This window comes from Sapajus apella, unplaced genomic scaffold, assembly GCF_009761245.1.
Source record: "Sapajus apella isolate SASKATOON/1434 unplaced genomic scaffold, GSC_monkey_1.0 scaffold2, whole genome shotgun sequence".
In the NCBI taxonomy this organism is placed as follows: domain Eukaryota; kingdom Metazoa; phylum Chordata; class Mammalia; order Primates; family Cebidae; genus Sapajus; species Sapajus apella.
In genome coordinates this window covers 22,483,269-22,507,919 of record NW_022436942.1, presented here as the reverse complement: position 1 = coordinate 22,507,919, position 24,651 = coordinate 22,483,269, and the positions used below count along the sequence as shown (strand labels likewise).

At 54.6% G+C, this 24,651-nt stretch overlaps 3 protein-coding genes and 2 long non-coding RNA genes across 5 annotated transcripts in view; 3 read left to right on the top strand and 2 right to left on the bottom strand.

Moving 5' to 3' along the window:
• Positions 1 to 2,919: 2,919 nt before the first annotated feature.
• LOC116560606 lies at positions 2,920 to 4,558 on the bottom strand. The gene is made up of 2 exons (XR_004273046.1): positions 4,435 to 4,558; positions 2,920 to 3,602 (listed from the first exon to the last, which is right to left on the bottom strand). It is a non-coding gene; the product is annotated as an uncharacterized LOC116560606 (long non-coding RNA).
• A 268-nt stretch (positions 4,559 to 4,826) lies between these two features.
• On the top strand, positions 4,827 to 9,976 carry HOXC10 (homeobox C10). The gene is made up of 2 exons (XM_032291983.1): positions 4,827 to 5,729; positions 8,876 to 9,976. The coding sequence occupies exons 1-2, from the start codon at positions 4,979 to 4,981 to the stop codon at positions 9,151 to 9,153; spliced, it is 1,029 nt and encodes a 342-aa protein (XP_032147874.1). The 5' UTR covers positions 4,827 to 4,978; the 3' UTR covers positions 9,154 to 9,976.
• Positions 9,977 to 13,619: 3,643 nt separating this feature from the next.
• The window catches only part of HOXC4 (homeobox C4), a 61,810-nt gene continuing 50,778 nt past the window's right edge, over positions 13,620 to 24,651 (top strand). The window contains exon 1 of the mRNA XM_032291995.1: positions 13,620 to 14,696. The gene's annotated coding sequence lies outside the window, so the exon portion shown is untranslated. The remainder of the gene's footprint in view (positions 14,697 to 24,651) is intronic.
• LOC116560601 lies at positions 18,677 to 19,683 on the bottom strand. Its single transcript, XR_004273043.1, has 2 exons — positions 19,366 to 19,683; positions 18,677 to 18,925 (listed from the first exon to the last, which is right to left on the bottom strand). It is a non-coding gene; the product is annotated as an uncharacterized LOC116560601 (long non-coding RNA).
• On the top strand, positions 19,782 to 22,821 carry HOXC9 (homeobox C9). The gene is made up of 2 exons (XM_032292017.1): positions 19,782 to 20,385; positions 22,106 to 22,821. Exons 1-2 carry the CDS (start codon positions 19,848 to 19,850, stop codon positions 22,348 to 22,350), a joined length of 783 nt encoding a protein of 260 aa, XP_032147908.1. The 5' UTR covers positions 19,782 to 19,847; the 3' UTR covers positions 22,351 to 22,821.

The following is a 24,651-nucleotide window of genomic DNA, read 5'->3' as shown; positions in this document are numbered from 1 at the left end:
TGAATGTGCCCCAGAATCCGATTTTTCCTCCCGTAATGACAACTGCTGGGGCCTGGCTGCTGGCGGCTGGCAGCCCTACACTTCGACTTGTGAGGTGGAGCTGAACTAAGGCTGTAGGCGGGAGAAGGTCAACTCCAAGCCTTAGCAGCTAGGCTGGGGAGGCATGCGACGGAGCCTGATGCTGTCCCCTTCACTAAGCCCAGGACGCCAGAGAAAAATAAGAAAGCTTAGGAAAGAAAGTCAAGGGGAAGGAAATAATTGGCGAGAAAAAAAGAGCAAAGATTGAATTGTATAATAAAGAAGGAAACGAGGAAATGTGGGAAGTAAGGAAGACAATTGAGAAAGGATTGGAAAAAGAAGGAAATAATGTATTACAGGGAGAAAGGAAGAAAGAGAAAAACAGAAAGAAGCAAATAAAGAGGAAAAAGGACAAAACAAGAAGGAAAGAAAGAAGAAAGACAGAAAAGGGGGAAAAAAAAGAAAGGAAAGGAAAGCAGAGATCTTTGAGAAGGAAATTAACCGGTAAGAAAGGATCGGTATTTTTCTCCGGAGCAAGCCAGCCCAACCACAGCCCTGACTCGCTAGAAACCTGACATACTGGGGCAACTTAGAAGCAAACCATTAAAGTGGGGAGCAGGGCCTGCCCCCTCAGGCATCTTTCCACCTGTTTCCTTCCCCCAAAGCTTCCCTCGGAGGTGTCTGCAGTCTGGTTTCAATTCAGGGGACAAAAATTAAATAACTGGCTAGCTTCGGCAGGGCCAGGAAGCAGTCAGGTTGGCGCGGGGTATCAGGCTTTGGGATTCGGAGATCTCAGACAGTCCTTTGGGTAAAAGTGAATATTTGTGGCTGTGTACACACATTTAAGTGCAAGTTAGACATGTGTATAGATGCTGAGCTCCGTAGTATCTGTGTGCAAGTGTGTACAATGTCAAGATGTGAGAGATTCTGTTGGCCGAGCTGTCCCAGAGGCTGTGAGGTCCAGAGCAGACCAGAGGCCCCGCTAAGCGTCCTCAGCCTCCTACCTCTCTCTAGTACCTGTTTGTAAATATTTTACTTTTCTGGGTCTCTGGGCATTCTGAATTTTGCCTGGAATTTCCCTGCTTTCAATTCAGCTGGGGCAGAGCCTGGTGCTAGTGAAGAAGAAAAGCAAATCTTTTCCACAAGTTTTAGGAAGAGAAGGCTTTATCTTGGCCTCCAAAGTGAGAGGAAAAATCCTGCAATCTCTGGTGTGATTCTGTTTTCTCTGCTTAAAAAGATTTCAACACACACCTTTTATTTTTCTTTTATTATTTAACCCCAAAGGGAAAGACCTTTTTCCTTTTTCGTTTCATCCACAAAATTTCCCAGGTGACTTTCTTAACCTCTTGGGGAAATTCTGATCATTTTTGCTGGTGAATCCAGGGTGCTCCTGGGGTGTGTTGAGGGCTACAGGCAGGAAAGTAACCAAAGTCCCTTTTTGTTCATTGAGCATATTTTCCTTCTGCTTTCATGTGGGGACCCCTAGCGCCCCAGCCCTTGGGCTGCCCTGTGGAACCCGCTGGATCCTCCCGGAGTATTCACGGAGCTCCTGAACCCTCCTCCTCTGCATTGCTCACAGCCGCACAGGCGGAAGGAGGCCCAGCCCCGTCCTTGCTGCCTTTCCAGGATCTGGGTACCCAGGAAGGGTGAAAGGGGCCAGGGCACTGTGGTGGGTGGGATTTGTCAGGAGGAAAGCAAAGTCTGAGCCCCATTGTGGCCTGCAGCCCTGAATTTTCATGTTCCCAAGTTGAGGTAAGAAGGGGGAGCCCCAGACCTAGGCGTAGGCACAGGTCTCTCGGCACTCTGGGAAAGTTGGGGAAATGGATTAATAACAGTCCATATGTGGGTGATTCTAGCAACACAGACTTCCCCTGGATCCCAATTCAGTTGCCAAGGGCACAGGCCGAAGGGTCTTGGCCCTGTGGGGCAGGGAGGTGGGTGCCTGGCAGTGGCGGCAGGCGGGGAGGCTGTGGCGGCCCGCATGCCTTTGAACGCCAGGCCCGGACAATAGGACAGGAACAGCCTTTGCTCGTGGCCTCAGGAAAGACCGAGCCCAAGGGGGCAGGGCTGGGACTCAGACCCGCATAAATGCTCCCTTCGCCAAGTTCCAACACTCACTTTTTCCTTCCTTTTACCTCCACTGAAGCAGAATCCCAAAGTCTGTGAAAACCCAACAAGTTATTCAGGTCTGCGTCCAAGCGGGCTCTAGTTTAACAGCTCCGGGTTTTCGTTTATCTTGCGTAATTAGAGGCAAACATTTGTCCCACCGGGGGTCCCACTTAGGCTGATGAATTTGATTTCTTTTTTCATTAATGGGCCGTGTTTATCATACTTCTAATTATTTCAACTTTAAACACTATTCGTTCTTGTGAGGAGGTGGGAGTCGAGGCGGGAGGCTCCTTCTCCCGGGAGTATTATTTTCATTAATATTGGCAAGGATTCCGAAGCGACTCCGTCCTCTCCCTTGACTAAGGTGAGAGGTGGGCTTGGAGAGAAGTTGGGCTGGTGGGCCCCGAGGCCGACGGCTCTGCTCCCTTTCTGCTGGTTCCCCAGGTTACGCCTTGGGGCTTGTCTAAAGTTTATCTCCTTCACCCCCTCCCCAGACTCAGCTCAGACCCTTTGACGCTCTTCCCTGCAAACCTTTCTCTGATCCCAGCCTGGCCTGGCTGGCCTGGGCAGAGGCTCGGGCAGCTGCCCTGGCCCCCAGCTACTAACATTCAGAGGAAAAAAAGGAAAGGCTGAGGTGGCAGAGGGGCACTTGGCCGTGGGGAAAAGGTCCCACCAGAGTCCAAAATGGGGGGTAAGGGTAGAGAACTGGGACACTAAACTCCTGGGAAAAGCACACCAGGCAGGAAAATAAAGAAGCCGTGAAAGAGGGGGGAGGGAACCCCCAAAGCCATATAATTCTCAATTGCTTTGGTATTTAATTTCATCGTCCCATAAATGAGGAAATATCAGTTCCCATACTAAATTTTTATCCCTGGCTGATAAATATGACGGGAAATTTTCGTTGGGTCCTCGTAAAAGGGAACGGTTTCGATCAAACTGGTGGGGAAAGACTTATGCAGATAATACAAACAGAGTGGCCATAAAGTCTCGCCCGTTTCCCGCGGGATGGGCGGTGGGACAAATGGCTCCCTGGATTGACTGCTGCCCGGACTGTCCCAAGTCTCGTCTGGGGCCTAAACAGCCTAACCTTGCCCTGGATAACCCCCATGCTGAGGCCACGGTGACCCTGCAAATGAAAATACAAAACCATTTCAAATCTCCGCTGGCCGGTCCTGCAAGCAAATCACACACTCTACATTTCCTTCCTGTTTTCCCGAGGTTCAGGAACCCCTGCGTCTTCTCTCTCCACCCCTGATTGGGGGGATTCCGCGGATTTCTTTCCACAGTCTTTTAGCAGCAGCGGGCTTGGGCCTCCCTGGAAGCTGTCTAGCCTCCTCACTCCTCCATGCCAGGGCGCTGGGCTCCAGTGCTTTCCCCGCCAGCCTCCAGCGCTTCGGAAAGTCTGAACCCCAGGATCTGTCCAGGGAAAAATGTGGGGCGACCGGAAAGACAAGTTGTTCTGCAGATTCCGTTTCCTGAGGAAGGGGTGGAGAGTTTAGTTCGCTTTGGAAGAAGGCGATGGAGAAACGGAAAGAGCTGTTTGAAACATACGGTTCCCCTGATTTCTTCCTTTTATTTAAAAACAACCACAAAAATAAACTGGTCTGTCTTCTTTCAAACATGCTCCCAGCCCATTCGCTCTGTAAAAGACACTTCTCTGGGTCGGGTTTTGTTGCGTCTTGTATGCTGGTTTCCCGTGTGATACGTGACTCCTCCAAACTGGCCGAGGTTCCGCGGGTTCCCTCTTTCTTCCCCGGAAGATTCCCTGTTTTAGTGGGGGCAAGGTCAAGCGGAAAGCGAGGGCCGCCAGGGCCTGAAGTAAAGCAGCCGAACCGACTCCAAGGCCAAAGCCTTGCGGGCCCCTGAGATGGTGACCCAGGAGCCGCCACCCTGCCAGGCCCAGGCTGCAGCTCCCGGGTCGGGGATCGGGTGCCTCTGGTCTCTGGCTTCCTCCTCCCCCTACCCCGCGTCCATGCGGAACCTCCTTTCCCTAGCAGCCATGAAGTGACCGTGACCCCCTCCCTGGCCCTCCCCGCAACCCCCACAGGGAACTTGCAACTCCACCAACCTCCAGCGCCGCGGCCCCCAAGCTTCCAGCCCCGAGGGCCAAGCCCGAGGAACGAGGAGGCGGGAGAGCAGAAACTTTAGTCCTGTTTGGGATTCCTTAACTTTTTCCCCGTTTCTCTGCTCATCCGATTCCCCACCGCTCCCCCCCAAAAAACTTCACCCCACTCCCACCCCCAAGGGAAGAAGCGGGGACAGGGGCCGGGGAGATGAAAAAGGGAGATAAAGAGGGGGGAGAAGTACCTGATACGTGTCTCGACCTTTTAATTTGAATTTGACTGTTTTGAGCCCGGTTGCCTCGCTCTCTCCCTCTCTCCCGCATTTTCCCCCTCTCCGCCCCCTTCTCCCCAGGAGTTACAGGCTGGTTCCCGGGTAAACAAACCCCACTCTCCCCAGAACCCCCACCCCCAACCCTTTCCACCCCCCTACCGCCCCTGCCGCCCGGGGGACGCTTCCTTTGTTCGCGGGGAAGGGCTCCGGTGCCCCTACCCCGAGGCAGCTGCTAGGTGGCGCTGTTACTCCACTCTGCGCGCTCCGCCTGCCGACAACTTGACCCCGCTGACGTCACGGCCGTCTGAATCATCAAGGCCATTTTCAAATCCCATTGGTCTAGCCGTCACATGGTGAGAACCGAATGCACGGATAATTATGGAGCTGATATTTCCCCCCCTCCCCTTCTTCTTCCTCCCTCCCCTCCAACCGCGCCCCCCCCTCCCGGATGGGGGAAAAAAAAAGATGTCAGCTCCTCCGCTGTAGTATTGCTCCTTAAAAACCCCTCTCTCTGAAAATGACATGCCCTCGCAATGTAACTCCGAACTCGTACGCGGAGCCCTTGGCTGCGCCGGGCGGAGGAGAGCGCTATAGCCGGAGCGCAGGCATGTATATGCAATCTGGGAGTGACTTCAACTGCGGGGTGATGAGGGGCTGCGGGCTCGCGCCCTCGCTCTCCAAGAGGGACGAGGGCGGCAGCCCCAGCCTCGCCCTCAACACCTATCCGTCCTACCTCTCGCAGCTGGACTCCTGGGGCGACCCTAAAGCCGCCTATCGCCTGGAACAACCTGTTGGCAGGCCGCTGTCCTCCTGCTCCTACCCACCTAGTGTCAAGGAGGAGAATGTCTGCTGCATGTACAGCGCAGAGAAGCGGGCGAAAAGTGGCCCCGAGGCAGCTCTCTACTCCCACCCCCTGCCGGAGTCCTGCCTCGGGGAGCACGAGGTACCCGTGCCCAGCTACTACCGCGCCAGCCCGAGCTACTCGCCGCTGGACAAGACGCCCCACTGTGCCGGGGCCAACGACTTTGAAGCCCCTTTCGAGCAGCGGGCCAGTCTCAACCCGCGCGCCGAACATCTGGAATCGCCTCAGCTGGGGGGCAAAGTGAGTTTCCCTGAGACCCCCAAGTCCGACAGCCAGGCCCCCAGCCCCAATGAGATCAAGACGGAGCAGAGCCTAGCCGGCCCAAAAGGCAGCCCCTCGGAGAACGAAAAGGAGAGGGCCAAAACTGCCGACTCCAGCCCAGACACCTCGGATAACGAAGCGAAAGGTAAGGCTGCCTGGGCCGCGGGCGCCACTGGGACGTTCAGGCACTTGGTCTTCGCGGCCGGGGAGGGGGGCAGGGGAGAGGGTTGGGCCCAGGAGGCCCCTGACGATTTCGGGAATGCGACCCGGCTTGAGACTAGTGTCTGCTGAGCTCCAGGCTGGTGGCGCGTCACTTAGCTGGGGAAGGTAAGCGGCGACTTGGAGATGCCGGCCCGGCCCCGGCCGGGGGTACTAAGGCGCGGGCGGTGCGCACCGCGGGCAGCCTGCAGTCGCAGTGTGCTGCCCGGGAAGGGTGGCTGCTTCTGGGCGCGTGCTGACTGTGCTTTGCTTTCTCAGTGCTGGTGTCCTGGGGAGCTGATGTCCCCCAGCTCAGGTCAGAGGCTTGCAAAAAGCTTAAAATGGCGATCTTGGACCAGGGACTAGAGAAGGCTGGGGAGATGAAGGGTTCCTCTTTACTGCGTTTTCCCAGTTGAAAATTGTTTCCTGCGAAACGCGATTTGTTGTTTGTGGGTCTGAATTGTGCGTGCGGTTTGGGCTCCTGCGGCTTTTGGCTCCGCCGGGGGCCTTGGGCAGCGAGGCTGGGGCCGGAAGAGGTGGAGGTGAAGGGCTGCCTGCCACGTCCCTCCCTCCTCCAGATGCCTGGCTTGGATGGCGTTGGAACAGGGCATTTGGAATGTTGTAAGTTTTCTGTTTCCTCTTTTAATTTTTTTCTAGTTAAATTATCTTTTTTCATTGGTTTCCAAAAACAGCTTACAAATGAGTGGTTGGGAAATTTCTGTGTGCGTGGTAAGAGGTTTTCTCCTGAAAGAGAATGTGGCTTTGGTTGGATTTCATTGTAATTTTGGTTGGAGAGAGAAAGCCCAGCCAGAGTTCAAGCTCAGGGTTCAAGATTCATTTCTGCTGTAGGAGCTGGGGGCCTCCAAGATCTTTCTCTGACACTTGGGGAAAGAATGTGGAGGAAACGGGGGCAGGGGAGGGAAGACGACGGGAAACGACTTTTCCTGAAAAGTTGGAGAAAAGAGAATCAGAAAAAGGCCCAACCAACGGGGAAGAATAAACCTGTTCCCCACAACACTGGCTACTGGCGACAATATATGAGGGGCTCATTGGGTGTAAAGGTAGATGAAATATGGAGAGCAGAGCAGGCTGGGGGCGGCCTGGATCTCCTGGTGCTTTGTATATGGATGCGACGCACACGCATGCCTATGGGCGACCTGTGTCACACTCACACACACCCATATTGCATGCTCCTCGCACACTCACGCATGCCCGCTCACACATGCACAAGCACTCTTTTGGCGGGCAAGGGCAGAGCGTCATCCTCTTGAGTCTGCAAAGGTGGCCTTGGCAAATCAGCCCCGTAGAGACACTGACTGAAGATGAGCACGGGTGTGTTCCTGAGGATGAGGGGGAGAGTGAGGTGCCCACAGCCTCAAAGGCTTTTCTGTGGCACGTGTACAATGTGAAGGTTTTCATCTTATACCCTCTCTACAGACCCTGAGCTTGGTTAGGGAGCAGATTTGGGGCAGGAAAAGCTGCATTCTAGCCCTACCAAAAGCAAAGTCAAGGTTAACAAGTTCACCTCTTAACTCGACCTGCACCCATTCCCACATGTTCTCCTTTTCCTCTAGCTGTCCCCACAACAACCTAATCCCTCCCACCCCAAGGAATCCCTCTTGCCCTGTACCCTGTCTGTACCCTTCTTTCCCCTCCTCGTGTTTTGGTGTCTCCACCAGGCCAAAGGCAAGAGAGCTTTTGGCTAAACTTCTCCATTTATAATTTCTCTTGCCCCCCCCCACCTCCAAATCTAACAACCCCATTAAGAAATTAAACAGGACATAGTTAGATGTGGAGAGCCTGTAAACAATCTGGCAAGAAGCTGCAGGTGCAGAGGCAGGAGAGAAAATTAAGGATATTCAGATTCTTTAGACTGCAGCCTCAAGTTTGCATTTTTTGTGTGTTTTCTGGTTCCTCTTAGGCCACTGCCCCCAAACCACCCCCATCAAGATAAGATCCAAGAACCTGACAGCCTCATTTGGCATAGGGAGGAGAGAGAGCTCAGAGCCATCAGCAGGGTCCTTTGCTGGGTGCCCTCTTGGGTTTTTGGACTCTGTGTTTTACCCTTAAAAAGATGATCAGGTTCCCTTCTGCTGCTTGAGAAGCAAGGCTGGTCCATTTCAGCAAGAATGTGTGTCAGGGAGAGGGGCTGTCAAGATCATGGGAAATACACAGTATTCTATAGTATCTCCTTAATAAATAGACACGTGTACATATCTATGGGTGTGTACTTACGTGTATAGGTGTGTGTATCTCCGCAGGTACACATATGTACTTGCAGGCATACATATCTATGTATGCACAGACTGGGCAGGGGGTTTCTAGGAGGCTGCATTTCCTCAGGATATGTCTCTCCCTTGACCTTAGATCCCTTGGCCAGGAAAGTTGTTTGAGAACCCCTCGGGATACCCCAGCTCTGTTTCCCCTGACCTCTGCTGCTCTCACAAGCTCCCCTGCCTCAGCTACACATACCTGGGGAAAATTATTAAGAGAGGAAGAGATGGCAGTGAGAGACTTAAGGAAGCAGAGTCACTCTGTGGCAGCTCAGGTTGGGGTCAGACCTGGGGGCCCAGTGCAGGGACCACTGCAGTGGCCTCTGGCCACAGATTCTGGAACAAAGTCCCTCCAGTAAGTTGAAACAGGTCAAAGCTCTCTGGGAATTTCTCTGTGCTGTGGGTGGACTCTGCTCTGGTCTGGGGCCTGGAGAATGCTTTTCCATCTGGTTGGATTTTTCCAGACCTGGAATGGAGCAGAGAGAAGGGGTGACCTGGCAAGATTTAGGGAATCCACCAGGGTCAGCCAGCTGAGGGAAAATGAGGGTACTCAGGATCTTTTAGGTTAAGGCGAACTTGGGTAATTTAAATATAATAAACACTTGGAGGCAAGAACTTCCTCACTTTATCTCCCTAAGTCTAAACCCCAAAGCAATTGTAAGAACCCTGAGCCTAAGAGGACCCCACAGCCAGGCCCCTGGGGCAAGAGCAGCTCCCCTGTGCTCCCTCAGCCACCCCACAGCAGGCTGGCAAAGGCTGCAGCACTAAGAGGGTTTTCGTCTTCGAGGGATACTTATGTAAATAATGTTATTTTTAACAGAGGAGATAAAGGCAGAAAACACCACAGGAAATTGGCTGACAGCAAAGAGCGGAAGGAAGAAGAGGTGCCCCTATACTAAACACCAGACGCTGGAATTGGAGAAAGAATTTCTGTTCAATATGTATTTGACGCGAGAGCGCCGCCTGGAGATTAGCAAGACCATTAACCTTACAGACAGACAAGTCAAAATCTGGTTTCAAAATCGCAGAATGAAACTCAAGAAAATGAACCGAGAGAATCGGATCCGAGAACTGACCTCCAATTTTAATTTCACCTGAGCGCGCGGCCTCTCCTCCTCCCTTCCCCCTCCTTCCTTTCCCCGCCCCTCCTCCCTTTGTGCCTGGTGATATTTTTTTTTCCTCCCTGAGTATAAATGCAACGCGCCTGCAAAAAAGGCAAAGACCTCAGACTCTCCTTCCAAGGGACCTATGGTTCGTGCTTCGAAGATGCTTCCACCTAAAGCATGAGAAATGGGGTGCCAGGGTGTGGGGTGTGGGTGTGCCCTCATAGATGGGGGTGGGAGTGTGGCTGGTGTGTGTGTCAAACCCTCACTCACCCACGCACTCACACACAGCATTCTGTTCTCCATGCAAAGTTAAGATCGAATCCACCCGCTTGAGGGGAAAAGAGAAAAAAAATTAACCAGAGAGGGTCTGTAATCTCGCAGAGCACAGGCAGAATTGTTCCTTCCTTGCTGCATTTCCTCCTTAGAATAATAGACGTTTTGGAGAGTTCGGCTAGTGTTCCTGTGTTTGTCGTAGCACCCAGAGCCTCCGCCAAACCCTCTCCATATCTTTACCTCCCAGTCGTTCTGAGAATCTGCTTGAAGTCTCGTATTTGTACTGCTTTCTGCTTTTCTCCCACCCCTCCCAGCACCCCCACGTCCTCCATCTACTAACATCTCAGAAATTTCATCCAGAGGAACAAAAAAATTAAAAATAGAACATAGCAAAGCAAAGACAGAATGCCCCCCCAATATTGCCCCGTCCCTGTCTGGGAGTTGTGTTATTTAAAGATATTCTGTATGTTGTATCTTTTGCATGTAGCTTCCTTAATGGAGAAAAAAAATCCTAATAAATTTCCAGAATCATAATCCTCAAATGGGTGGTTTTTTGTTTTTAGTGTTTTTAGCGACACCCCCTCCCCCGAAGATGCTGAGTGTGTGGATGTGTGTGTTTTGTGTTTGACTCATCTCCTAGAGCCTTTCTAGAACGTCTCTTGGCGGGTTTAATGTAAGTGAGAGACCATAACGTTGATTTAAATATTATCCAGGTGACCACAATAAGTCAAGGTCATAAAACAGTAATGTCAGGACGGTCTTGGTGCGCGCGAGAGGTGGATTTTATGATCTGCAAATATAATGTGGTGCTGCAGTAAAAGATGCATTTAAAGGTGACTGGAGGAGGGAAGAGGCAGAGAGCAAACTGCAATCTTGAGGAGCAGACGGATCTGATTGCCCGGGGTGCTGTGCTGGGCGCACCCCACTGCTGCTGGGGGGCACCCCAAGAACCCCCACCCATCCAAGGAGAGGAATAAACTTAACCGCTGGAGGGGCAGGAGGAGCTCAACCCCCCCAACCTCGACAGCAGCTAACAGAAACGCCAGCAGCAGCAGGAGGAGGAGGCAGCGGCAAGGTAAGAGAAGCGGTTTCTTGTTCTTCTCTTGGCGGCGGAGTGGGGACGAGCGGTGTCCCCAGGTGCCCGGCGTGCAGCGGACAGAGCCTGGAGCAAGGTGTTTAGGGCATCCGTGCTTGCCGAGAGCCCAGGCTTTCCTGTGGCCGCTGGCAGCTGAGGGCAGCGACTGGGAGCTCCCTCTCCTCCCCTCCCTGGCCCATTGCCGTGGGGGTTCCACAGTTAAAGGGATAAATTGATGGTTTTTGGCTTCTTTATCTTTTCGGGCACTTTGGGTCTCCTCGAGGTCGACATTCCGGTCTAGGTGTTGCTCAGTCTGGTCGTCTGTTGGTGGGGGAGGGGGAGTACAGAGGATTGAAGCTTGAAGCTTAGGTTTTCCTGCTTTTTGCTGGTTTGGGTGTGAGCCTCGTCCAGGCTCTTGTTCCCTGTGCTCCCTGGCTGCAGGGCTTTGCCAGGCAAGTGGCCTGATTGGAAGTGGCTCCAGAGCACAGGGCTGTGATTCAGTCGCCCATATTCGCTGAGAAGCCTAAACCGAGCTGAGAGAGAGCGGATCAGAGGAGTCTAGGAGGGAAGCGCAGGAGAGCCAGATGGACAAGACAGGGGACCCAGCTCCAGAGTGGGAGGAAGATCCAGCTTCCCCCAGGGCCAGGGCCAGATGCAGGGGAATAACTCCACTGCGGTGCTGGGGGTGGGGCAGGGATTTGGCGGCTATCAGTCCCATTTCACCAGATTTTTCCTGAGCGATTTGCTTAGACCAGAAACTAATGAAGGCAGTCAGAGCCCCTACCCACCCAGCAATACAAAGTCTACTCTCGAGTCCTTAGGGAGGTTGTGGGGGCGGAAAGGGGGACGGGGCTGAATTTCTTCCTTCCCCAACCCCCTTCCCTTCTCCTCCGGATAGATGCAAGGCTGAATCTCCCGCCCTGCTTGCTCAGCTGATCTGTGGCTTAGGTAGTTTCATGTTGTTGGGATTGAGTTTTGAACTCGGCAACAAGAAACTGCCTGAGTTACATCAGTCGGTTTTCGTCGAGGGCCCCAACCCACCTCTCCCGCTCCTATCCTCCCCAGTGGGACTGCCCCACTGTCCCCTCCCAGGTAGGGCAAAGTGGGTGCAGACCAAGGAGGGCAAGCTGAGTGGGGCCGCAGAACAAGTCTGGAGAACCCTGCTTTATTTGATCCTCTCCTCAACCTGTCCCAATCCCTGTGACTAAGGGAGAGGAGTTTTCCTGCAGCTATTGTCTCCTGGGCCCAGCTGATGGAGACAGACAAAGAGGGTCCAGCCAATTCCAAGGAAATTCAGGAGTTTGAGTAAGAGGTGGCCTGGTGGGCCAGCTCAGTTGGGCAGCAGGGTGGGGCAGAGTCATTAGCAGAGAGAGGAGCACAAAAAGAGAAGAGGGTCTCTGGCATGGCTAGCTTCTCCCACCTACTACCTCCAGGCGACTGGAGATTCCCCTTAGAAAAGTGGGGTACCTGGAGGTCCCAAGAGTTGGGGAACTCCAAGCGCCTGCCCAGCCATTTTCCCTTCCCCTTCTATAGCTCCATCTCCAGGGGAAAGATCTATTTGGGGTGTTAGTAGGTTAGAGGAAAGCCATCAAGTCCAAATAGAACCCCTCACACACGAACATGCAACTGGGAAACATCAGGGCAAAAACCTGACTCTGGTCTCTGTTGAGTCATCTGTGGCCCGTAGGCCTCAGTCTCTGTGTCTGTGACTGTCAGGCAGCTGCCTGTCTTTGCACTCTGTGGAAACATCTGGGTGAACTGAGGCTGCCCGTGCCCACCATTGCTATGTTGGTGGAAAGGTTGTTGGCTGATGCCAGGGCGAGGAGGGGAGGAGAATGGGGTAGAGGAAAATCTGAGCAGTGAGAAACTTTGCAAAGCTTCTTCTAATCCTTTCTGCCTCTGGTTCTTCAATTCTGGCCCTGGTTGCTACAGAGAAAGTTCTCAAAAGAGGTTTCTTTGCCTTCGGGAGAGGGGGGAATAAATGGGGAAAGGGTTAGGAAGACTGAGGAGACACACCCCTGTTCACAGAGATACTGGGGAAAAGAAGCCAAAAGAAAGAGGTCAGGTTCTTGGTTCTACTACTTTGAAATTATTATGATTATTAAAACATTATAAACTTCTAAACAGGGAAACAAAATTATGTCCCTGTAACAAAATATATACATGGAGTTCTATATTCTCACAGTCCTCTGCTGGGAGGGATATATGTGACCTTGTATTAGTATAGGGCTCTGTGCCTATCTGTCTGCCCTAGGCTCTCTTAAATACCCTATATATATTTATATGCATACACATTTATTTTTTCTCTCTCTCTTATGCAAACATTTATTTTGACTCTCAAAGAAGCTGGAGGAGAAAATGGGAATAGAGCTTCTCAGTCTCCCGAGCTGAATTGTTGGTCTGTCTGTCCCCCATCCCTTTGTGGGAGAAAAAATTTCTTCTCTTGGAGAGAAGTATTCAAACCTCTCTATGGCTCCCAGGGAAATGGGGAAGTTTCCAGAGAGTCAGGCCAGCCAGTGGGAGGTAAGCAAGGGCCTCCCCTGGTTTGGGAGCTCCTAGAAGCCTCTGAGTCTTCAGGCTGCCCCAGGCACCCAGTCAGTCGGGGTGAAGGGTAGCCCAGGCAGGGACTGGGTGCTCAGGAGCATTTGGCTTGGAGATAGTGTCCCTGATGGGCCGAAATTCACCAATGAACGACGTCTGTGCTTTGTGTCTCTGTGTCCCCATTTCGGTTTCAGAGCTGTTGGGCTTATGGGTAGGAGGTTATAGAGCCAGGGGTTGAGGTGTCTCCTCCCCAAATCCGGAGAAATGGAGCGAGGTCTCACAGGGCCAAGGTGAGGGCCAGTCTGGTGGTCAGAGTCCACCTCCGGCCGTGGATCACGGCGAAGGCGATGGTAATTATTTATTCGCTTCGCTAGAAGGGAGTCTTCAGAAGGAACAGCGTGAGGAAAGGGGAAAAAATTATCTCTCTCGTCTGCGGATATTAAGATGGATTTTTATTTCTTAAAGGACCCTCCCCGCCGAGAGCGCATAAGTGTAAACTTAATATATGCTCCGCAGCCCAACTCCAGAAATCGCAATAAAAGTTAAAACCTCCCCTACTGGTTTTTTTTAATTATGATATGGGAAAGAGGAGCAGGATTTATAGAGCTGAACTCTCGGTGTGTGAGTGTTTGAGACTTGCGGGAGAAGGAGGAAAAGGCAAGAGCTCGCCAAAGCGAGCCTTGGTCTCTGAGATCTCTAGTCGGCTGCTGGGGCTCGGTCTTAGCCCGGAAGATCCGCTGTGGCCTCTGTGGGACCTGGCACCAGCCCACCGCCTAGCTCCGGCTCGGAGATGCTGCCCTTCCCGAGAACAGGTGAAGGAGGCGGCGGCAGCAGGGACTGGGGGCTGCGGGTGGGAATGCCAGGGCTCAGGGCTTTGTGTGGGTCGTGCAAGGGGCCAGGTTCGAAGTCCTGGGCCGGGCCGCAGCCCGCGTGTGGCCCGGAGGGCGGCGTGGCCAGGAGGGGTGTCCGAGCCGGGCGCGAGAGCACCGGCAAGGTGGATTGTGTATGGACTTTGGCCGCAGACAGAGCAGAGCGGGCTCCTGGGCTGTGGCCGGGGGCGAGGCGGGCAACCGGATGTTGAGTCTGTAGGAAGGACCTTGAGGTCTGCTGGGTGTTTGGGCTGCGCTGGGGGACGGCGGCCCAGAGTGTGGAGCACGCGGCGCGTGGGGCGCGGCGGTCAGCGTGGGCGAGGCAGCAGGCCCCGCGCACCTCTGCAACTGCCTGGCCTTGTCCGGGGCGTCTGAACTGAGGCGGACCAATAGTCAGAGCATGAAAAATAAATGCCATAGAAGGTCTTTCTTTCTTTTCTTTTCCACTTAAGAGGTCCTTTCTTTTTTCTACCTTTCGGAGATACCTGGATTTGGTCCAGAGCAGGTTGCCCGCGGGAGGGCCCCGCGAGCGGCAGCGCGCGAGGGAGGGAGAGAGAGGGAGGGCGAGAAGGAGGGAGGGAGGGAGGGAAGAAGGGCGGGCGGCGGCGGCCGTGGTGGCCGGGGCTTCCCTCCCCAGGCGGGAGGCGGCTGCCCTGCAACTGTGGCCGTGGGGAGCGGAGGAGCAGGTAACGAAGGAGCTTCCGAAGCGGGATTGGACCAAGCCAGAGGGACCGAGTCTTCTGGGTCTCTCTGCCTGAGGCCTTGGAGGGAGAGAAGGTAGGGAGATCGGCGCTCGCCGGGCCTGGCAAAGAGGCCTCGGGAAATGTTGAACCTGTCTGTGATCTCAGGCTCACACTCATGTTGTGGGTCTGTCTGCCTCAGGAGATGCGGTTTGCCTTTCTGTCTGAGACGCCCCAAACCCTGGGCTCTCCTTCCCAAGGCTGGAAAAAATCGGGAAAATACGGCGGAATTTGCACTTTCATTCATTGGATTCGCTGCAACTCAGCAGGGCTGGTTAAGTCGCCCCCAAGTTGGAAGGGCGCTTTGCTTCTGTTTTCTGGATGCAGAGTCCTCTGACTCCCTCCGCCACGGGGTGAGTTTCCGGCTCCAGGTTCGCGTGTCGCCCAGAGGTTTGAGGCCAGACAGCTCGCAGTCGGGCAGGGAGGGCGGGGGAGAGACGAGCGGCTCTGGCCCCTTAATTGTACTTCGGACCCGTATTGTCTCTCCTTTCGCCACCTCCGCTTCCTCAGTCTGGGCTCCAAAGTCACTGCAAATTTCCTTGCGACACATACATCACACAAAAGATCAGGTAACAAGGCGCTCAGGGCCATTGGGGCTCCAGGCAGGGCAGGGAGCGGCTCTAGCTCTGGGGCGGCTCCCCCTCCAGCCACTCCCCAGGCTGGAAAGCCAGATCGTGTAGGGGGAGCCGGAAATAGCCCCGTTTGCTGCGGAGTGGCAGGGCGGGGGCGCCGGCGGGAATGCAGGGCCGGCAGGCCGTGGCGTTGAGAGGGCCACGTTCACAGGCCCTAGGGATTTCACTCCTGCTGGGCTTGGGGACCTGACTCCTGGTGTGTAGGGATCCCGGATACCCACCTGGGGTGGGGGCAGGACGCGGGTCTCCTCGCCGCGGGCCAGGAGAACTCAGTTTCTGCTTCCAGCGCAGGCCTTAGCTAGGAGGAGTTGTGTGTGGGTGTGTTTTTCCCAACAAAGAGGGATCAGGACAGAGAAGGGGGGAAAGTAGAGGGGAACCGGGGAGGGGGCGGGGAGGGGGAAAGGGCAGTGGAGAGGTGAAATGAGCCCATTTCAGGGGGAGAAGGAAAATGAAAGCAAATGGAGTACGGCCTTCTCCGCGCAGGGCGGGTGCTGACGAGCCGGGAGCGGGCTCCCTGCCTGAGGCAGCCGGGATGGCCAGCTGGGGGCACCGGGAAAAGCCTGTTTTAAATTTAATCCGAACTTGACGGTGTGGATTGAACCGGAGGGAATTTAACTCACTAAAAGGAAGGCGCGGGGCAGGGGGAGGGGACGACTCTAACCTGTCTGTCTTTCTGTCTGTCCTTCCCACGGTGCTAGTTTGGTTGTGGCCGCAGCTGCCCAGGTTTCAGGTGATGGAGTAAGGGTGCCCCTCCCTCTCAGGGGTCTCTCCGGTGCCCAGTGAAGTCTTCTGGGGGTGGGAGGGTACTCTAGGAACCAGAGTGACTGCACAGCTGCGAGCTAAAGCTGGGGTTTCCCCCTCCCCAACAAGAACTCCCAGGGGCCTTCAGTTTCTCAGTTTGACCCAGCGGTGCTGAGGAAAAAATTGAAGTGAGTGGTGTGGGTGAGGGGGAGTCTGGCATATGGCAGAAGATTCAGAAGTAACTGAACCCCAGGAAGACAGAACTTCCTTCTTGGTACCCCAATATCCTTTGTGCCCCGCCCCCCACCTACAAACCTGGATTTGAGGGAAATCTGCAGGTCCGCTTCAAAGCCCTGGTCTGCCACCCCCGCCCCCTGCAAATGTGGAGAATGGGGGCTACAGGCCACATGCAGTTGTGGACCTGGGAGACCTCCGCCCAGTGGACTCCGGGACTCCCAGCCTCTTCTAGCCCCCCTTCCCAAGGCTGCCTCTCTCTGCAAGGCACAGGGAAAATGAGGCATTGGCTGGGAGGGGGCTGTGGGCGAGGCCTGCTTCCTGATCCACAGCCGTGCCTGCCTCTGAGTGGGAAGGGTTCGGAGTTCCTACTCCCGGAAAAAAAAAAAAGAAAGCGACAATCTCCTCCTTGGTTTCACAGGGGATTTGATGGCAGCAGGGATCCTTACTGCCCGCTGCTGCCGCCTCCGCAGAGTGGGCAGGCAGGGTGCGCAGGCAGCTCGAGAGTTGAAAAGAAGGCGATGTTCCAAGGGGTAGGAGAGAAGGGGGCATCTCTTTACGGCCCCAATGTCTTCTTGAGGGACTCTCCCAAATAGCAGAGGCCCATAGGAGAGGCTCCTTAGGGACTGTTTCCCCCAGGAAAGCTGAGGCTGGGGCAGCTGGCCCTGTCGCCTGGAGAAGACGTGAAGGAGGAGCAGGCGTGAAACCTCTTTCCTCTTCTGTTTCTTCGCTCCTTGACTAGAGCATGGCTCAGCCCCCAGCCGCCTGGGTGGCTGTCTGGGCCAACACGGGGTTCTATATCCCGCAGGCTTAGTGTACCCACCAGAGCAGGTCTCTTGGGAGGGGCCGGAGAGGAGGCCTCTTCCGCCTTTGTGTCCAGACAGAAGTGGCCGCCGCGCCCGGAGCCGGTCCCGCGCAAAGGCCCGGCAAGCCAGCGGACTGCACAATGCCACGGCTGCTCCGCCAGCTCGCCCCCTGCCCCGTCCTGCCTGCGTAGGGCCGCCCTTCCTCCGCCTCCCCCTCTGCACGCCTGCCTTTCTGGCCTCTCCTATCTCTTTTCATCTTGCCTTCCTTCTTTTCTTTAATTCGCTCCCCCTTTTTCTTTCTATTCTGATGCTCCGTTTCCTTCTTTCCTCTCTTGGGCCTGCCTCCGCGTTTCAGTTGGTCTGTCTCAGGCTGTCTCGGGTTCAGTCTCTCTCCGGCTCTGTCCCTTGATGTCCTCTTGGTCGCAGTCTGGCCCCGGGCCCCGCTGAGGGCTAAACGTCTCTGCTCAACGCTGCCAGCAGCCGCCCAAGAGTCGGCCAGGTCCTCAGCTGCCCTGGGCTGGGGGAGGTGCTGGCTGCACTGGGGATTTGGAGAAAGCCTCGGCAGGGGGACTGGAACCTCCTGTCTTTTCCTTGAACTAGTGAGGAAGATTTTTTGATTGACAGCTAACCCAACTCCATCAAGGCCAAAGAGATATTCTGTTTCTTGTTGTAAGTTGGGTTTCCCAGCTCAGTCCAGCTCAAGGGAGGGGAAAACAGTGGCGCCAAGGATCTGAACCCCCAAGTCGCCTCTCCCCAACCAAACACATCCCTCATGCTCCCCCATGCGTTGAAATCCCAGCCCCGTTAAACCACCCGGTTAGACCGAAAAGGAAAAGGAAAGAACGGGCCAGGGGGAGGAGCAGGGACTTGGGAGGGGGACTATGGAGCTGAGGTCGGTGCTGCCAGCTGCAGCTGTCTCCCCCCAACTTTCCTCCCGCAAACACACATACTATGCACACTCTCCCCAGCCCTTCTCCACCCCAGAGGAGAAAGATCCACAGAGATGCAGGAGAAAACTAGCCCCCACCCCCACCCCCACCCCTGGCATTTGGTCCCCTCCTGGGGACAGGAGGGGGAAAGAAGGGCAGGCGTGGCCGGGTCTGGGAAGCCTCCTACCCTGCTTGCTCAGAGCCTGCATCTCAGTCTCAGCCTATTTTCCCTGGCCACAGACTGGGACTCTTCCTTTCTGACCCTGAAATTGCACCCCTCCTTCAAACTCACTCTGCCCTGCCTAAATGCACCATATCTCTGGGGACATCACCTGTTCCCCCCCCCCAGTCAACCTCCCATGCCCCTCTTCTGCATCCACACTGAGAATTTCCTGCTTGGCTAAAGCCCCCCTTTACTACACCACCATGGGGCAGTCTGATGGAAAGCAAAGGGCTGGGCACAAACTCCCAGTTGAAGGAGGAGGGTAGCAACCAACTTATTGGGGGGAGGAATCCAAGTTGTCTGATATTCCTCTACAATCACACTGCCCCCTCTGGAATTCCTGCATCCGACCCCAAAGAAATTGCTTTCTCCAGTCCCTCCGTTGCTTTTTTCCCGTTCCAAAAACAGCCTACAATTTTATTTAATGAAAGACACATTTATGAACAATCAAATGATCCTCATAAAAATTTTATTGAAGGATGTAAAAACAAGCTACTTGCCCACGACCGAGGTCGCTCTCTCGCCTTGCCCGCTCTCACCCTGGCTCTCTGTAGACAGAGCCCGGGAGTGACTTCTTTTTTGGGGGGTGGGGGTGGGGGAAGTGTCGCAGAGATGGAGCTGGGGGCAAAGGAGACTGAGCAGGAAGATGGGATGGGGACACCCCACTCAAGTTGTGTAGATCTCTCCTCCACTTCTTCAAGCTGGCAAAGAAAGATAAATAGATATAGACAATAAGTTTAAAATACAGGCGCCTGTGTATCTGTGCCAAAGCAAAGAGAAGACTTCTGAGGCTGCTGTAAAGGTGTATGAGATCCTGAGGTTCTACCCCTCCCACCCAGGAGCCACCTTCCCCAGGCTTCCCCTGCCCCAGATTTGGGGGGCTGAGTTGGCCAGTGGCAGAAGAACGCTCCCCTTCCCTCCTTCCCTCCCTCCATTCCAGCTTCCCCAGTCCCCTCCCACCCTCCCTCCCTCACCGCTGCTGCTGCTCCTGAAAGAAATACATACATACACGCTATTTAAAAACGCATTTTTAAAAGCCACGTTCCGAACTGACAATCGCTGATCTCGGCTCGCGCAGAGACTGCGGGAGCGTCGGGGCCGACAGAGACGGATTACGTCAAGAAATAGTTCCTCCACCTACCTCGGTCGGCCTCCCCGCCCCTGCGGGGCTCCAGCGCCCAGCTCGGCCCTGGGGGTCCGGGAACCCTGGCTTCTGGGACTGGCATTTTCACCCCATTAAAAAATCCTCATGGTTGGGGGGAGGCCAACTGCTTATGGGTGGGCATGGGCACAGGGGCTTCCCAGATGAGCTACGAGCCGTCCTGAGGGGGTGACTGGTGCCTTGGGTCCAGAGTTCCGGACCCCCAGGAAATCGTAGGTCGCGGGGAGCAGCGGAGAGAAGGGGGTGGGAGAGGGGGAAAAAAAAAACCAAGGAAAAAAAAGCCCCTGCGCATTGATCCGCGCCGTATTTTTGGGTAAATACGATCACGTGGGGGCCGGGGAGCCAATGAGCTGCAGGGAAAAGGCTGGAAAAATAATTACCTGCCTTGATTGTTCTGTGAGCAGATAAAAAGTACATATACAGTTCATACAATAATCTTATGTATGTAAAACCCCGTTACGATGTCGGCGACGGGGCCCATCAGTAACTATTACGTGGACTCGCTCATCTCTCACGACAATGAAGACCTCCTAGCGTCCAGGTTTCCGGCCACGGGGGCTCACCCCGCCGCCGCCAGACCCAGCGGTTTGGTGCCGGACTGTAGCGATTTTCCGTCCTGTAGCTTCGCGCCCAAGCCGGCAGTGTTCAGCACGTCGTGGGCGCCCGTGCCCTCGCAGTCGTCCGTGGTATATCACCCGTACGGCCCCCAGCCCCACCTCGGCGCCGACACGCGCTACATGCGGACTTGGCTCGAGCCGCTGTCCGGCGCCGTCTCCTTCCCCAGCTTCCCGGCCGGGGGCCGTCACTACGCCCTGAAGCCGGACGCCTACCCCGGGCGCCGCGCGGACTGCGGCCCGGGCGACGGCCGCAGCTACCCGGACTACATGTACGGCTCGCCCGGGGAGCTGCGCGACCGCGCCCCGCAGACACTGCCCTCGCCCGAGGCGGACGCGCTCGCCGGCAGCAAGCACAAAGAGGAGAAGGCCGACCTGGACCCCAGTAAGTTGGGAGCAATTTTCCTTTACAACCGGCGCGGGAGGGGAGGGGAGGACGGGCGGGGGCAGCCGGATTACAGCCCTCCCGAAACGTGCAGGGAGCGCGGGAGAGGGGCGAGGGCGAGGGGGCAAGAACTCAATAAAAGCGAATTACCTTGGGGAGCTTTCAGGAGCAGGAAGGTCTGAGAAGGGGGCCCAGGGAGACAGGTTGGGAGAGGGCTGAGGGGAGCTCCTCTCTCAGGAGCTGGCTTTGATGAGAGACCCCTGCCCCCTCCTCCCAGCCCAGGCTTTTTGGCTCAGTCACCACTTTCGAAGAAATGCAGGCAGGGCCAGGGAATGGGGCTGGGGGCGAGGTTCAGTTTCTGATTTGAGATGGGATGGGGAAGAGGTGAGGAGGACACTGGGGGCACAGAGGAGATACCCCCAGCGAAAAGAAGTACCCCTGCTTCCCAGTCAGCATGGAGGTCCTCACCCCACTAGAGAGTCATAAAACAGAAGGTCCATGGACTTCTTCCCCAGGAGGACTGGGTGAGGGGTCTGGGGTATTTCGAAGCCTGGGAACTTGGAGAGATCAGGACTTTCAGAGAGAAGTGGGGACAAAAGTGGGGTCTGAGTCTCCTTAAACTTGAGAACCCTCTTCTGAGGGTCTTGGAGGGGAAGGGTTGAGAATGGGGGTCAGGGATGAGGAGTGGGCATCTCCCCAGATTGGAAAATTCTTCACACACACACACACACACACACACACACACACACACACAGACAGACACTCCAATCAGGGAGACAGGCACCTTCTAAGGGTTGCACAGGAGGGCTAGGGTTGGGGGCAGGTGGGAGCTGCAGGGCCAGAAAAAAGGGAAAGAAGGAGAAACAGCAGGAGAGGGGGTGCAGCCCCCTGGGTGTGAGGAAGTGTCTAGGGGAGTCTCAGGAGGGGGCTGCAGGAAATCTTTTCCTCCAGCCCCATCAGGGGCCAGGGCCTAATTATACCCCTCAGAAGGCTTCCCTGCTTGCCCTCAGCAACTCCCATAAACCTGAAATTGGAGGCTTGGCTCCTGCAGAGCCTGTCCTGGGGCTGGCAGGAGGGGGCACTTGAGGCCAAACAGGAAAACTAAGATATAGGGGAGCCTGTCCCCAAGGCCAGCAGCTCTCTGGGGAGAGGAGAAAGACTTTTCCCTTGTCAGCATCACCCTGAGAATTCGCCTCAGCAGGGTTGAACTCCGAGCGAGCGGGAGGAGGGTGCTGCACAGGGTGGTGAGGGGCTTAGGGACTCTCAGGGTCAGGAAGCAGAACTGCTAAAATTTCAGGACTTGGTCGTGGGCTGGGAAGATGGGAGGGGGCAGAGGAGGAGGGAGGTGGGGAGGAGAGAGACCTTGCTATAAAAATAAAAAACAAGAGAGAAGCGTTTATGGGCCTATGAAACGGTTGGGAATTTGGACTTTTTATGAGGATATTCTCAAATTACTACTCTTGAAGCTGAGGACCAGACTGGAGGGGCTTTGATAGCTTCGGATTTCCTACAGTTTTAGGTGCTGGAAACTGAAAAGGGGGAAGCTGGGGAGGGGACAGAATGCAAAATGAGGAAGGAGGAAAATTCCTAAAGCAAAATGTGTCCAAATTCAGGTTCAGTTGTTGCGTTTGGGGAGCCTGGTTAAGTCTGGGGGTAGAGCAGCAGAAGTCTTGGGCTGGAAAGGGGCCCCACTGACCCCTGCTTGTGTTTGGCCCTCCAGGCAACCCCGTGGCCAACTGGATTCACGCCCGTTCCACGAGGAAGAAGCGCTGCCCCTATACCAAGTACCAGACGCTGGAACTGGAGAAGGAGTTTCTCTTCAATATGTATTTAACCAGGGACCGTCGGTATGAGGTGGCCCGGGTTCTCAATCTCACTGAGCGGCAGGTCAAAATCTGGTTTCAGAACCGAAGGATGAAGATGAAAAAGATGAATAAAGAGAAAACCGACAAGGAGCAGTCCTAAACCCTGCCCAGCCTGCTGCCTCAGCACAGCCAAGGGAAAAACAAAAACCCCACAAAATACCCCAACCCAGGCGGGAGAGAGACGAAAAAGACAAGGAAAGAGCAAGATAGAGAAAAGCCAATCAGCTTAAAAAGGAAAAAAAAAAAAAAAAAAAAAGGAAGGGGAAAAGAAAACTCTTGCGATTTGGGAGGGTTCAGTGTTGAGATATTGGTGTTTTAGAGTTAGTTCTACCCAGCAAGGAGGAGGCAGGGAGAGAAACTGCGTTCTCTTTCCCCAGCGCAACCGAAATAAATGACACACACAAATGTGATTTTTTTTCTCCTTTCTTCAGAGAAGCCAGTACTTGAATCGCTATATTTCTATTTTTCCCCCTGTATCGTGTTTGGTCCAGGCCATCCCTCCACGGGCCTGGGGCGCTCTGCGTGCAGATTTTGTACAAAAAAAAAAAAAAAAAAAAAAGACACACACACATACATAATAATGATTCCCAGCCCAGGAGCTGAGGGGCAGGGCTGGGGACCGTGCCGCGAGCTGGGTCGGGCGTGCAGGCCGGCGCCTTGGGCTGTACATAGCAGTGTTTCCTCTCACCCTCAGCGTTCGTCCCCAGCGTCCATCCTGTAACGTGCTTCTGTTTGTTATGGTAGAACAGCCCTGTGTTAATATATCGAAGTCACTTAAAAAAACAGAAACGCAACTGTATCCAGTTCTCGTTATTTCTCTTCCCTTTGGTTCCCAGTCTGCTGCTGTGGAGGAGGCAAGTGCTCAGGTCTACCGGAGGCTGGAGCCAGAGAATGGGCTCCCTCTACCTTGGAAGGGCAGATGCCTGCTGCTTCTCTCCAGTCAGGGAGGGGTGGGGGGGTTCTGGGGGCGGGGTAGAGGCTGCTGAGGCCCAGGCCCAGCTAGTGCTTGCCCCGGCTGGCTGCCTACAAGTTTCCTGGTGGCTAGATGGAGTGTGGGGGAGAGGCACGGCATGAATGGCTTTCCCTGGCTGTAATTAATTGTAATAATTTATGAGTACATGAGATCGGAGGGAAGAGATAGGTGAAGATGAAAGTTGGGTGCTGGGTGAGGGCCCAGGCTGGCTTCTTGCCTGGCTGCATTGGTGCTTTGGTGCTTCCAGTGATGGCTGGGAATGAAGGCTGGGAGGGGGTGTGGGACTAGGAGGAAGGCCAGGCAGGCCTCAGGGAGCAGGACAGGCACTGGGGACTGTGGTGGGAGAAGAAGAAAAACAGAGTGAGCGAGAAGAGAAGGGACATGGAAGGAGACAGGAAAGAATAGTATGAAAGGAAAGAAGGAAGGAAGGGAGGAAGGAGAAAGATGGCAAAACCAATACAATCAGAATAAGATGCAGTTTCTCCTTCATGCAGTCTCAGCTCCTCACTCCTTCTCCTAGTTCTGTTCTTCCCAATCTATCTCCCCTACTCTGGTATTTAGTTTGAATGTTTGTCTGGGGGTGACTGGGTCACGCTGTGCAGTTACAGCATTTCTGGGGGATTGTGCGCCCAAGGCCCAAGAAAACTGGCCAGACATTAGCCAGGAGTGGGGTGCTGCCTGGTGGTTTTGGGACCTGAAGCACAAATGTGTGGGGATGTTTGTGTGTAACAGCCCGGTGGGGCTGATCGGCTGCACTGCACCCCAGAGCGCCTTTCTAGAACCAGCAGTTTTCATCTGCTAATCAGAAGCAGACACAAGCTGCCGGGTATGCCTCGGCCCGGCGCCCCCTTTCTCGGAAATCCCCCAATCTGGAAACTATTAAAATCAGACTGCTTGAAATATAGTCTTTTAATATCTCAAGCTGCCCATTCTGCCAAGGGTGCAGGGTGTCGCTCTAAATACTTGGGGGATACCTCCGTGAAAGAAAATAATTGGGGACCCCAGCTGATCCCCCATAGCATCACCTTACAGGACGGTGAGACACTTGTAGGGACCAGCCCCTTCCCCATCATTTGAATCTCCTACCCTCTACTTCTATTAAACACTCCCATTTAGGGGGGTGGAGGAAGGTAGGAACGGGTGAAATTTTTGTTTCGATAATATTGGGGGGCAGTCAAGTCGAAACAAGGGACTTCACAGTCGCTGAAGCACCGGCTCCTCTTTCGAGCTTTGGAGACCTCTTCCCCGTTTCCAGGAGCATTGTTTTTTTGATCCGTTTGAAACGTGCTTTGCTTCTAGTTTTATCTCCTTCCTGAAGACTCTCTGGCTATTTTGCTGTTCTGGAACCCTGACTCCTGTTTCCCACCCAGTGGAGGCCAAGATACCCCTCTCTCCCCTGGTCCGGAGCGCCGGGATGCGGGCTTCTTT